This window comes from Sminthopsis crassicaudata, chromosome 2 (genome assembly GCF_048593235.1).
Source record: "Sminthopsis crassicaudata isolate SCR6 chromosome 2, ASM4859323v1, whole genome shotgun sequence".
In the NCBI taxonomy this organism is placed as follows: domain Eukaryota; kingdom Metazoa; phylum Chordata; class Mammalia; order Dasyuromorphia; family Dasyuridae; genus Sminthopsis; species Sminthopsis crassicaudata.
In genome coordinates, this window is record NC_133618.1 from 26,744,407 (window position 1) to 26,759,222 (window position 14,816).

General features: G+C 47.2%; 1 protein-coding gene across 1 annotated transcript in view; it reads left to right on the top strand.

Annotated features, from left to right (window-relative positions):
- Positions 1 to 6,959: 6,959 nt before the first annotated feature.
- DYSF (dysferlin) overlaps positions 6,960 to 14,816 on the top strand; it is a 233,162-nt gene continuing 225,305 nt past the window's right edge. The window contains 1 exon segment of the mRNA XM_074285534.1: positions 6,960 to 7,438. Coding sequence (XP_074141635.1) covers positions 7,351 to 7,438 — 88 coding nt within the window. The 5' untranslated portion in view covers positions 6,960 to 7,350.

Below are 14,816 nucleotides of genomic sequence, written 5' to 3' on the forward strand. Positions count from 1 at the left end.
TTGATTGACTTTGCTCTTCCTTTAATGATTCAAACCCTAAAAGGCCGTGTTTGAGTGGTAGAAGGCCCAGAAGTGAGTGAGTGGACCTTGGAACACAGGATTTTCTTGAACTGTGTCTTCTTCCTAATCTGAATGGCCTGATGGTAGGAAGGTGGGGAGGGATAAGATGGGAAAGTAGGCTTAGTGTCATTTGCCTCCAACCACATGATACTGCCCTCACATAAATAACCAGAAGAGGCACTAAATATAGCGGAGGGCCGGAGGGAGCCAGTTACTGTTGAGCCAGGGTGCCTGGAAATTGAATGCTACAAAGAGATCACCCTACAAAACTGTTTTTAAGTTCGATGACCTCACTGGGAGTTGGCTCCAACAATGGCTGGTTGCTTGCTCTAAGAAGAATTTTACTAACTAAATTGGGGGGGGAGGGGGCCGAATCAACAACCCATAAATGCAGGGAAAAAATTAATTGCAGGGAGCCCTGAATCAACCAATCAGCATGCATTCTTAAAGTTTAATATTCAAAGGAACTTATGTCCTTTCAGACGCCACTTAGGATCACATAATTAGAACTGACTCCTCTCTTTATAGAACAGCTTTATTTTGTTCTGTGAATGAAAAGGAAGACAATTGTACTTAGTTTAGTCAGAGTATTTCTCTGATTTAGATAGGACACTTCCACTAGGGGTATAGCACAGCTTCGAGATGGCTTTGCTGAAACTTTTTGGAGGGACTTTCTTTTGGTTACAAAAAAAGGTTCAGTTCAGAGATGAGGTGGCTATTAGGACATGTGACTGATGCTTTAAAAAAAAAAGAAGAAAAGGTATCAATAAATCTCAAGTTTGAAAAATAGAGTAATCAACAAACATATGTATTAAACTACTGTATCTAGTTATTGGGAATACAAAGATAAAATGAACCAGTTTCTCTCCTAAAGGAGTTTATGCTTTCTCTTTTTTAATAATCGTTTTTTACTTTCAAAATACATGCAAAGAGAGTTTTCAACATTCATCCTTGCAAAACCTTGTGTCCCAAAAATTTCAAGGAATTTATGTTTTGATGAAGGACATCCATATAGGAGATACATGAGGATAAGGTTTGCGTTCCAGCTCCGGTGGCACTGATTCCCTGCCCTGTATCTCAGTCTCCACTGTATTAAAAAAAGAGAGAGAGAATTGGATAAGTCTTTGAAAGCTTTAATACAACACTGTTATGGAAATGCTTTGCATGACTATTGCACTGAATTGCCTGCTTGCTTCAAGGAGGTGGGATAGGGAGGGAGGAAAGGCAAGAATTTAGAACTCAAAAGTTTTCAAAACACATGTTTTGAAATTACACATGTAATTTCAAAATTACATGTTTTGAAATTACACATGTAATTTCAAAATTACATGTTTTGAAATTACACATGTAATGGTGATAAACTAGAACCTTTCCCTGTAAGATCAGGAGTGAAACAAGGTTGCCCACTATCACCATTACTATTCAATATAGTACTAGAAACTCTAGCCTTGGCAATAAGAGCCGAGAAAGAGATCCAAGGAATTAGAGTAGGAAATGAAGAAATCAAATTGTCACTTTTCGCAGATGACATGATGGTATACTTAGAGAACCCCAAAGACTCTGCTAAAAAGCTATTAGAAATAATTCAGAATTTTAGCAAAGTCGCAGGATACAAAATAAATCCACATAAATCCTCAGGATTTTTATACATTACCAACACAATCCAACAGCAAGAGATACAAAGAGAAATTCCATTCAAAATAACAGTCGATAGTATCAAATATTTGGGAATATATCTACCAAAGGAGAGTCAGGAATTATATGAGCAAAATTACAAAACACTTGCCACAAAAATAAAGTCAGATTTAAATAATTGGAAAGACATTCAATGTTCTTGGATAGGCCGAGCGAATATAATAAAGATGACAATACTCCCCAAACTAATCTATTTATTTAGTGCTATACCAATCAGACTCCCAAGAAACTATTTTAATGACCTAGAAAAAATAACAACAAAATTCATATGGAAGAATAAAAGGTCGAGAATTGCAAGGGAACTAATGAAAAAAAAGTCAGAGGAAGGTGGTCTAAGTGTACCTGATTTAAAGCTATATTATAAAGCAACAGTCACCAAAACCATTTGGTATTGGCTAAGAAATAGACTAGTTGATCAGTGGCATAGGTTAGGTTCACAGGACAAGATAGTGAATAAAAATAGCAATCTAATCTTTGACAAACCCAAAGATCCCAAATTTTGGGATAAGAATTCATTATTTGACAAAAACTGCTGGGAAAACTGGAAATTAGTATGGCAGAAACTAGGCATGGACCCACATTTAACACCACATACTAAGATTAGATCAAAATGGGTCCAAGATTTAGGCATAAAGAACGAAATCATAAATAAATTGGAGGAACATGGGATGGTTTACCTCTCAGACTTGTGGAGGAGGAAGGAGTTTGTGTCCAAGGGAGAACTAGAGACCATTATTGATCACAAAATAGAACATTTTGATTACACCAAATTAAAAAGTTTCTGCACAAACAAAACTAATGCAAACAAGATTAGAAGGGAAGTAACAAATTGGGAAAAAATTTTTACAGTTAAAGGTTCTGATAAAGGCCTCATCTCCAAAATATACAGAGAATTGACTTTAATTTATAAGAAATCAAGCCATTCTCCAATTGATAAATGGTCAAAGGATATGAACAGACAATTTTCAGATGATGAAATTAAAACTATTTCCACTCATATGAAAGAGTGTTCCAAATCACTATTGATCAGAGAAATGCAAATTAAGACAACTCTGAGGTATCATTACACACCTGTCAGATTGGCTAAAATGACAGGAACAAATAACGATGAATGTTGGAGGGGCTGTGGGAAAACTGGGACACTGATGCATTGTTGGTGGAGTTGTGAAAGAATCCAACCATTCTGGAGAGCAATCTGGAATTATGCCCAAAAAGTTATCAAAATGTGCATACCCTTTGACCCAGCCATACTACTACTGGGCTTATACCCCAAGGAACTACTAGAGAAGGGAAAGGGTCCTGTATGTGCCAAAATGTTTGTGGCAGCCCTTTTCATAGTGGCTAGAAGCTGGAAGATGAATGGATGTCCATCAATTGGAGAATGGTTGGGTAAACTATGGTATATGAATGTTATGGAATATTACTGTTCTATAAGAAATGACCAACAGGAGAAATACAGAGAGGCTTGGAGAGACTTACATCAACTGATGCTGAGTGAAACGAGCAGAACCAGAAGATCATTATACACTTCAACAATGATACTGTATGAGGATGTATGCTGATGGAAGTGGATTTCTTCAACATAGAGAAGAGCTAATCCAATTCCAATTGATTAATGATGGACAGAACCAGCTACATCCAGAAAAGGACTGGGAAATGAATGTAAACTGTTATTTTTACCTTCTGAATCCAATTCTTCCTGTGCAACAAAAAAATTCGGTTCTACACACATATATTGTATCTAAATTATACTGTAATATATTTAACATATATAAGACTGCTTGCCATCAGGGGGAGGGGGTTGGGGGAGGAAGGGAAAAAATCTGAATAGAAGTAAGTGCAAGGGATAATGTTGTAAAAAATTACCCATGCATATGTACAGTCAAAAAATGTTATAATTATAAAATAAAATAAAAAATTAAAAAAAAAAAAAAAAAAACACATGTTAAAAATTGTTTTAACCTGTAAGTAGGGAAAAATAAAATATGAAATAAAAAGAAATAGAGAAATGAAAACCTTCATATATGCTTTTTGAATGAATGAATAACTATAATTTAAACTGTCTTCCAGCTCATTTTGTAAATTTCTTAGTCTTGCTTCTTTCCCTCCACCTTTCTTCCCCATCCTCCTCCTTGAATGAATAAAACTTTCTTTGTCAAGAAAGTCTTTGGGATTCCACCCCAGCCAAATGACTTTTTATTAGCAAGATAGCTGTATAGCAGGAGTTTTAAAGCAACTTTGTGTATATATACATACGTCCTTTCTCAGGATGATTTTTTTTCCTGAAGCAGTTGGGGTTAAGTGACTTGCCTAGGGTCACACAGCTAGGAAGTATTAAGTGTTTGAGGTCATATTTGAACTCAGGTCCTCTTGTCTTCAGGACCAGCACTCTATCCACTGCACCATCTAGCTATCCAGGATGATATATATATATATAGACTATAATTTAAATATATGTATATATATTTATTTAAATTATAGCCTTTTATTTACAAGACATATGCAGGGATAATTTTTCAGCATTGTCCTTTGCAAACGCTGTTGTCCCAACTTTTCTCCTCCTTCCCTCCCCTCTCTCCCCTAGATGGCAGGCAGTCTCATACATGTTAAATGTGTTAAAGTATATCTTAAATACAACATATGTGTACATATCTGTACAGTTCTCTTGTTGCACAAGAAAAATCGGATTCAGAAGATAAAAATAACCTGGGAAGAAAAACAAAAAAGCAAACAGTCCACACTTATTTCCCAGAGTTCTTCTGCTGGCTGTAGCTGGTTCTGTTCATCACTGATCAATTGGAACTGATTTGGATCCTCTCATCGCTGAAGAGAGTCACGTCCCTCAGAATTGATCCTCATATAGTCTTGCTGTTGGCATCTCCTGGTTCTGCTCACTTCACTCAGCATCAGTTCACGGAAGTCTTTCCAGGTTTTTCTTAAGTCAGCCTGTCCATCATTTCTTATAGAACAAGAACAGAACATTGAGTCACATATTATATTCTGCCGCTCTCTGGCTAGTGGCCATTGCCTCAGTTTCCAGTTCCTTGCCATTACAAAAAGGGACTGCAGTTTGGCACATGTGGGTCCTTTAAGAAAAAAATATCTTAAACTACAGCTTGGGTTATCATTCCAGGATTAAATAACCCAAGTCAGTAGCTTATCCCCTTCACTCCAAGCTACTTCTTCCCCACAAGATGGTCAGAAAGTGACACAGGACACTTTCAAGGTCTCTCTGTTAAGAACTTTACAACTGACCGAATGACATAGGAGGGCCTGGCCCAGGATAGCCCAGCACGGCCCAGCATGGCCCAGCATGGCCCAGCATGGCCCAGGACGGCCCAGCATGGCCCAGCACGGCCCAGGATGGCCCACCATGGCCCAGGATGGCCCAGGACGGCCCAGCACGGCCCAGCACGGCCCAGGATGGCCCAGCATGGCCTAGGACGGCCTAGCACGGCCCAGCATGGCCCAGCCCAGCCCAGCATGGCCCAGGATGGCCCAGCATGGCCCAGCACGGCCCAGCACGACCCAGCACGGCCCAGCATGGCCCAGCATGGCCCAGGACAGCCTAGTCCGGCCCAGTATGGCGGGCCTTCACCAGAGAAGGTGCCGTGCTCTAGGAGCGGAGGGGAATCAGCTCAGAAATCCCTGATGCACAAAGTTAGAGACCCCCCCCCCCCCATGTCCATAAGGGCTATTTTGTGCCAGAGCCTTCAGGAGCTTGCAATGGTCCGAGCAGCCCCAGTCAGATGCGAGGTAACTTGACTCTAATAGAGTGATGTCATTTGGTCCTTTTGGAGGAGGAAAAACAGCCACCAGCCCACGGGTCCTTCCTTAGAAAAGAACAATCACCATGTGGACAAACATCCAAGTCCGGGTGATAGGGCAGAGTCACAGGCATGAAAAGGGCCAAACCGCAAGGGAAACTTGAGAGATTCTTACTCTAAGCAACAAAAGGCAAAGATTCCACCTCATACCTTTTGTTTGCTTGTTTTTTTGCTGAGGCAACTGGGGTTAAGTGACTTGCCCAGGGTCACACAGCCCGGAAGTGTTAAGTGTCGGAGGCCACATTTGCACTCCTGACTTCAGGGCCAGTGCGCCCCCTAGCTGCCCCACACCTTATACCTTTTATAGCATGATTTCCAGTCAATCCAGAGGGTAAATAACCAAATCACTTTCACGGTGGAGAAGACAATGATATGAACAACAGCCTGGGGCCATCCAGTGACCCCAAGAAACTTTATTCTTTCCCGTCCCCTAATGGGACCTTTTTCTGAGTCTGGCGGAGCCTCGGGGACAGTTTTCAGTTTCAGTCTATACGAGGTTTTAAATGTTCTACATCCCGGCGCAGGACCAGAGTCCTCAGGGAAGCCCAGAGAGCCTCTGGGAGCTGGAGCACGGGACCTTTCTGATGCTTCTGGCTGTGCCAAGTAGAAAACCAAGCGGACAGAAGTCAGGGGAGCTGGGCCGGCCCGGCCCCTGCCACCTGCGGCCTTTGCAAAAGTCTCCCCTGCAGGAAGAGAGCACGCATGTGACGCGCTTCGCGAACCCCGGGGATTGCTGTGGGATCCTGGAGAAGACCCCTCAGTGAGCCTCGGCTTCCTTCGGCGTACTAGAAAGAAGACTACCATACTTGCGGGGCGTAGCGTATGTTTGATGTTGTTTTGATGGAAGAGCCTTACAAATCTTACATCCTGGTTGGAGAATCCGAAGAGGACTTGGAAATCTTTTGGTTCCACTTTTCATTTTAGGGATGAGCTAGCCGAGGGCCGGGCGAGGAGAGGGAGGGTCCCGGCCGGATCGCTGGGTCACCTGACCTGGTCCGCCCCTCCCTTTCCCCCCAGGATCTGGGACTATCCCGAGATCACCCCGATACGGAGCAGATCAGAACCCGAGGCGTATTTCTGTAGCGCTCTGGGGCCCACAGAGCTCTGTCCCATAGCTCCTATTCTTCTCGTTTTTGCCAGGCTGACTCCGCAGCTGTCGGTCACTCCCGGACCAGAATTAGAACCCGGGCCTTCTGGCTCCAGCAAATCCAGTCCCCTTCGCGGCAGGTCTATGTTTGCCATCCTCCCCCTCCTCCTCCTCACTCTCCCCAGTCACTAAATGGGCGTGGTCTCAGCTCCGAAAGGCCGGGGGCTCGCTCCGCGAACCCTCCCGGGGCAGGGCAGCCCCTCCCTGCCGTCGCGGCCCGGGAGACCGAAGGCTACACCGCGATCTCCGCGATCGCTTCCCCGCCTCTGGTCCTGGCCCCAGCCCCCTCCTGGGCCGCCCTGGGAGGGACGCAGGAAGCCCCGCGCTGCGTGGTTACGGCGGCCACGGACCGGGTGCGGAGCGCAGTCACCGGGGAGAAGTTGGCCCGAGGTCCAGCCCACGCTGCGAGCCCGGGACTGAGCCGGCCCCAGCTCCCTGCTGACTCAGGGCGTCCCTGCCAGCGCTCCCCGGCCCCGGCCGGCCCTTAAAAGGAGTCGGGCTCGCTTTGGGAGCGGGACTGCCGGGAGCCGCTGCCCCCGGGGCGCAGGGAGGCGCCGCCGACTTCCCGGAGGGGCCGGCGGGCGGGGCGGGGGAGGGGGCCGCGGGCTCCGCGCCGGCAGCATGCTCCGGGTGTTCATCCTGTACGCGGAGAACGCCCGCACCGGGGACAGCGACATCAGCGACGCTTACTGCTCCGTGGTGTTCCAAGGTGAGCGGCCGCGGGCGGGGAGCGGGGGCGCGGGACCACAACCGGGACTGGGGCGGGGGGCGGGAAATGCAGGAACGCGGCCAAGGTCGCGGTAACCGGCGTGTGAACCCGGAGCCCCGGACCCCAAACCAGACTCGGACACCCCAAATCCAGACCCGGGCACCCCAAACCAGACTCGGACACCCCAAATCCAGACCGGACACCCCAAATCCAGACCCGGGCACCCCAAACCAGACCCGGACACCCCAAATCCAGACCCGGGCACCCCAAACCAGACTCGGACACCCCAAACCAGACTCGGACACCTCAAATCCAGACCCGGGCACCCCAAACCAGACCCGGACACCCAAAATCCAGACCCGGGCACCCTAAACCAGACTCGGACACCCCAAATCCAGACTCGGACACCCCAAATCCAGACCCGGACACCCCCAGACCCTAAAAGGAAAGGCACGGAGAGTTCATCCGAGACTGGGAAAAAGCCCGCGGGAGAGAGCCGGAGCGAGGGCCGGGCCGGGGCGGCCAGACCCCGGAGCAGGTGCCGGGAAGCGCCCGGCGCGGGAGGCGGGGGGAGGGGGGATCCGCGCTGCCCAGGGATGCTCGGGCGGTCCCTCCGCCGCTCGGATCTCCGCGGAGGCCCCCGCGGCCCCCGCGCCCCCTGCACCGCTCCGGACCGAGGTTATTTATAACTCCGAACTCGTCCCCATCCCCCGCTTGGTGCCACTCCGCTCTTCTGCCTTCCCGGGCCAGGCTGCGTGACTCAGTCCCGTTCCCAGCCCCCGAATGTTGGGTCAGAGGCCGCTCCCCCCAATCCCCGGGTCTGGGACCCGAGCAGAGCTCACTTCTAGGCAGCCCCTCCCCCTCCCGTTTGAAATCTCCCCCCATCCTGGGGGTCCGCGAAAACTGCGACCCCCCCTCCTGCCGGAGCTGTCACTGGGAACCTCATCCCCAGCCCCCCTGAGCAGCAGCACATTTCAGTGGGGACGCCTCGGGAGCCCTGGCCATCCCGGGCTTGAAATTGGGGGCGCCCCCTTTCGGAAGAGAGAGCTTGAGGGCAGGAGGGGGGGTCGCTTGGGTGCTGGCTCTGCCGATTCCCATGGTCCTCTCCCATAAACCTATTTTCTCCCGGTCATTGTCCCTCTCTCCCCTCCCCCCTCCCCCCCCCCCCCCGCCCGGGCTGAGTTAGGGCCACGCCCACCACTCCAGAGTCTGGACGTTTTCTGTCAAACGCAGAGATGCGCGCTGTCATTTTCCTAAATTATTAAAGAACAAAGTGCGAAGATGTAATTTTTTAGTTAATATGCCGCTTATTTTTCTCCTACGCTGACATGGATTTAACAACTTCAGCGAGTTTTCATAAGTATATAGATTATATACTTATAATAATGATAATCATGATCAGTTTTTTTATTAAAGCTTTTATTTACAAGACATCTGCATGGGTAATTTTTCAACGTTGACCCTTGCGAAACTTTTCCAGATTTTCCCCTTCTTCTCCCACCCCCTCTCCTCGCTGGCAGGTAGTCCAATGCATTAAATATGTTAAAATACATGCTAAATCCAATTTATGTATACATTTTTATTATAGATTTTATTTACCAGATATATGCATGGGTAATCTTTCAGCATTGACAATTGCAAAGCATTTCGTTCCCACTTTTCCCCTCCTTCCCCCCACCCCCTCCCCCAGATGCAGGCAGACCGATACATGTTCAATATGTTAAAGTATAAGTTAAATTATGTGTACATTTTTATAGAGTTATCTGGCTATACGAGAAAAATCAGATCAAGAAGAAGGGAAAGAAAAACTGGGAAAGAAAACAAAATGCAGGCAAACAACACCAGAGAGAGTGAGAACCATGTGTTGTGGTCCACACTCAGTTCCCATGATCCTCTCTGGGTGTAGATGGCTCTCTTCATCACTGAACCAAGAAAGTCATTTTTAAAGGACGGCCATGTTCTCAGTCAGGGGGCTGGATCTCCAGTCAGAATCCTGGCCCTGCTGGCTGCTGTTTGTGCACAAGCTTCCTCATCTCTGAGCTTGTTTCATCCTTTATAAAATTGAGGTGGGAGTGGGGTGAGGTGGGGGGGGGGTGGACTCTATGCCCTCTCTGGTCCCTTCCTCTGGGAACATTCTGTGATCCTTGATCACAAGCTCCCAGAAGCCCGTCTGTTTGTCTGCTTCCAGGAGGCCCTGGTGCTCATGGGGATGTTATTGTGCTTCTTGATTTATCTTGATGTGAACGAAGGCTACCGAAGAACATGCCCTTCCAGACCACAGCAACAGAACCCTGCCCAGGGAGGCTTTTAGTTCCTGGCCTCCAGAAAAGTCCATACCCATCAATCTGGAGAGCAGAAGGGCGGGGATCTGTGCATCTGTCAGGAGAGGGAGGCTGGGAAACTGAGCTTCTGCTGGTCAATGAGTTGCATGCTGGTGGGAAGCAGTGATAGACACCTCTGTTCTTAGGAAACTGGCTTTGCCAAGGTCTCAGAGGTCTCCAGATGTGTCCTGGGGGGAAGGGAGGAAGACGTGGCAGAGGGGAGAAGATAATGCTGGGAATTTCCCTTCTACACTAGGGGAATCTGCCCTTTTTTTTTTTTTTTTTTGAGGTGAGGTATGTTATTTGTACATGGTAATAATCATTTCCCCATTTATCTTCTCTCCCACTGACTCCTCTCTTGTAATATGAGAAACAGCATAAGCCACAAAGCCTCAACTTTGTGTATGTATGACCCTCCCATTCCGAAGCCATTGTCCCTCACCTCTTCAGCCAGGGTAGGCGTGGCCATTAGTTATCTGAATTAGGAGCCAGTCAGAGTGGTCCTCCCTTGGGATAGTAGAGTGATCCTCCCTTGGGATAGTAGAGTGCTCCTCCCTTAGGACAGTGGAGTGCTCTCCTGCTACATTTTCTTCACTCTTTCCATTCACACAGCCCTCCGTACTCGGTCTTCTCAGTGATCATTTATTGAGGACTTGCAGAGTGGACAACAGAAATGACTGTCCTATTAGGAATCACACTTCCATAGCTTTGTGGTATCATTGAGCTGGGAAGGGGTTGGATCCAATCCCTTCATGTGACGAGTGAGGAAACACCCCCAGAAGGTTCAGAGATGGTGTGGCTCTGATGTGGGACCTAGTGTCCTGCCTACTGGGCTACACTGCCTTTCCTTAGAGTGTCCCCCTCCCAGTCTGGCCTGGGACCTGAAGCAGCAACTAAATGCAGATTACCGTGGCCTTTCATCTGTCCTTTCCCGGGTCAGTCTGATCCCATTCCGGGCTGGCAATAGCGCTCTTGACCCATTCCCAAATGGTTTCCAAGATAACTCCAGATGCCAGGCTGGTGAATAATTACCCAGAAGGCCCTGGCCCTGGGGAAACTGGTTAATGGATAACGTTTCTCACAAGCCCTCTCTAACTCCCTCGTGCTTATTATTCTCCCTTCCCTGGATTCTACTAGAACTTAGTCCCAGAGGGTCTCTCCCTGACCCAGTTTCTCATCAGATCAGTCCAGGGATCGAGCCCCACCTCCATTCCTCTCAGTGCCTCCCGACCACTGAGCTGTGGAAAAAGTCAGTCATTGCTGTCCCTCATCCCTTAAACCTTGTGTCTCTCACGTGGGCCCTGCTCTTCCCCCCAGAGTCAGGCCCCGTCAGCTCTCAATGACCTGCCCGCTGATGTCCCAGCCTCCATTTCTCCCCAGGCCAGCCCGTCTTTGGCTCAGCTGCCAAAGTGATTTTCCAAACTGGGTCTGGCCGCGGCCTCTCCCCCACTGGCCCTAACACATTCCAGTAGCTCTTTCTAAGCCCCCGGGATCACACATAAACTCCTCTGCTTGGCTTTGAAAGCCCTTCAAAAGTCTGACTCTGACCCATCTTTTCAGCATGATCTCATTACTGCCCCTCCCCTTCCTCCCCCAATCTAAGGCCCTGATCAAACTGTTCCTGGTACATGACAATCTGCCCCTGCCTTCTGTGCCCAGACTCCTCCATGCTTAATGAAGCCCTCACCTTTTCAAACCCCCAGAACCTTCAAAACACAGCAAGTACCCACTGCTAGAGCCTGGCCAGGCCCTCACGCTGCCAGGGCACTTCTGTGTGTTCCTGGGAGTGGTAGTTTTGCTCTGTGTACAGCTATCTCCCCAATAGAAAGTAACTGAGTTCAGGGGCTGTATCCTGGAAAGCGCTCTCTTTTTACCCTCACATTCTTTAGTTCGGTTCATGGATAACTTGTTTGTGTCAGCATCCAAACCGAGTATTTAATAAAGTGTGCAAAGGATATGAAGGAATACAAGTCCAACGAATGCAATAATACCTGCTCCAAAGAGAACAGTGACATAACTAAATGGTACGGAGTAAATATAGAGAGAATAGGGCAGCGAGGGGGTACAGTGGGTACAAAGAAGACTCACCTTTCTGAGTTCAGACTCTTGTTAGCTGGGTGACTTGGAGCAAACCTGTTTTTCTATCTCCTCGTCTGTAAAAAAAAAAGAGCTAGAGAAGGAAATGGCAAACTACTCCAGTGTCTTTGCCAAGAAAACCCCACATGGGGTCATGAAGAATTGGACAATGAGTGGACGCCGAAGTAAAAAGCAGTAGTTTGAGGGTGGCCGTGAGCAGTCGAGGAGAAAGAAGAAAGGATTTGTGCGGAATCAGGAGTCCTTGAGCTGCCTCCTGAGGGAAGGGAGGGAATTCTATGAGGAAGAGCTGAGGAGGGAGTTTTGGAGATGGGAAAACAGAGAAAGAGAATCCAGCTTGGCTGGATCTCAAAGTAACCGTACCGTGAGTCTGGAAAGACAGGCGTGGGCCAGATTGTGTGGAAGCTAAACAGAAGAATTTACACTTGTTTCTAGACGCAATAGCAAAGTTTATTGGTAGCGTAGAGAGATGGTTGGACATGAATTTAAGGAGAACCTTTTTGGCAGTAATTGTGGAGGAGGCACTGAAGAAGTCGGGGGACAGAGTCTAGGTTGGGAGACCATTTAAGGGGTTGTTGTAATAATCTAAGTCAGGGGTGATGCTATTTGTCCTTCACTCTGGAGGTGAAACAATGACATCAGGTAGCTAATGTCTTGACTTGCAAGTGAATTAGATTTAAGGGATGTCACCAGCCTCACTCTCCCCAGGGTCATCTGCGTCTAATGGCCAGATTTAGGTCAGGATGACTGGAGATGACCCCAGATGCAGCGGGAGACCCTGGCCCTTTTAACCTTTAATAAGTCTCAGTTTGATGGAGGCAACACCCATTCAGTGATTCGAGGGAGATGGGGAATGATGACTGCTGTGGGGGGGGAGATGGATTTGCCTTCCCTTCACCCCCATATTTCTGAATCTACTTAAAACTGTAAAAGCTCCTTCCTTATAAGGGGCATGCTTAAGTCTCTCAATGGCTTTGATCGACTCCAGGAGCTGTTCAGGTACTTTTCACCCTCGTTTTTGATTGAAGGATTGATTCAGTCCCTAAGTGTTCTAAGCTAACAAAGGTAATTTCTGTGGGGAGGAGAGTGCATGAAAAGGAAACAGAGTGCCTTCAGATTGGGGTTTTAAGTGCCAGACTGGCTGGATTTAGAAAGGCGTGATCCAGGTTCTAGCTCCGGCTCCACCACTTGCTACGGGCATTTGCACGTCCTTTACTCTCTCTGAACTTGGGTTCTGTAAATGGGAGGACTGCACTAAAGGACATAAGGTCCCCTTTCACTCTATGATCCCAATGGGAAGAGATTGTGAGATTATAGGTTGGTTATTATTTTTAGGAGCAAAGGAGGAAGATTTTTCAGCAGTGAAGCCACATCTTGCATGGGGAGCCATGTATCAATCAATCAGTCATTAAAAAGTGCCTACTATGTGCCAGGCACTGTGCTAAGTACTTTGGGTATGAAAAGAGGCACACACCCTGCCTTCAGGAAGTTTGCAGTCTAATGCAAATCAACATATGTGTGTGTGTGTGCACACACACATGTGCGTGTGCGCACACACACATGTGCGTGTGCACAGATATCCATCCATCTATCTATCTATCTATATCTCAAATAATTAACAGAGAATTAAGAGACACTGGGGAAGGCTTCAGGTAGAAGGTGGGATTTTAGCTGGGATTTACAGGAAGCTGGGGAGGTCAGTAGTTGGAGTAGAGGAGGGAGAGCATCCAGGCTTGGGGGACAGCTGGAGCAAATGCTGGAGCATTAGGAAGATTATTTCGACAGCCATGTGGGGGATGCGTTGGACAAAGGGAGAAACTGGAGGCCGCCCTTGGGCATCTTGGAGCATCAGTTTCTCCCTCTGTAAACTGATGGATTGTTCCCGGTGGACTCCACGGTCACTTTCCTCTATAATCCCATGTTGGTTTCCTTCCTTGATCTCTGCTATTAGGAGGTTCCTTACCTCCAGCTTTTCTAACCTTCCATGACCAGCTTCTTGCTCAGAGCTCAGATCTAGGTCCCTTTGGAAATCACACCCCTAGACTTCTGAAATTTGTCCGACTCTCCTTAAGTTCCTGTTTCCTGTCCAAGGACAATGTTCAGTTCTCAGCACATTCGTATGGAAGAGACCATTCCCAAGGCCCTGAGCCTAATTACTGACCACCTTTTCCTTTGGGTTCTTTCTGACCCGTTCAGCCTTTTCCCTTCTCATCCCCTGGATTCACCAGGTGATTTTCAAAATTCAACTTTTTGAAGAGAAGTTCACTCCAAACAGTGGAGCCATGTAACTTCCTTGGTGGCCATTCCGTACCACAATCACCACCCCCAGCATTCCAGAAGAGTTATTTTTGGTGAGCCCAGACTTAGTGATTAATGCAGCTTAAATAAGAAAATGGTGGAGATCAGCGACACATCACTTCGGACTGCAAGAAATTGACACCTATTGAAAATTTAGCAAGACTTGTAATAACTTGGTAGTTAGAAATATCATCATCCCAAATACAACCCCTAAGCTTTATGGGATAAAAAAAATCTTTCAAAATATAGAGACCCAGCAGAGGAGATCAAAGTTATATGAATGTAATAAAGTACATGTTATTCCTACTGTTCTGCCTATAATTAGATTTGTGTTGAGCCATGCTTTCTGAGAAGAGATGAAATGCTATTTCTTTTATTAAAACACAAAAAGATATTCCTGGACTTATAGTCAGGGATATCTGAGTTCAAATCCAGCTTTGACATTTCCTAACTGTGTGACTCTGGGTAAGTCACTTAACTATGGCCTAGTTCAGTTTCCTCATGTTTATATGAGAATAACCGTAGTAGCTGCCTGGGTTGCTGGGATTGCTGGGCTGAAGGTAAAATGAGATAAGGTTTTGTAAAGCAGGTTGCAAACCTTAAAGCATTTATATAAATACTTATTTTTATGATCATCCAACAGCACAACAGTCTATAGAACATTA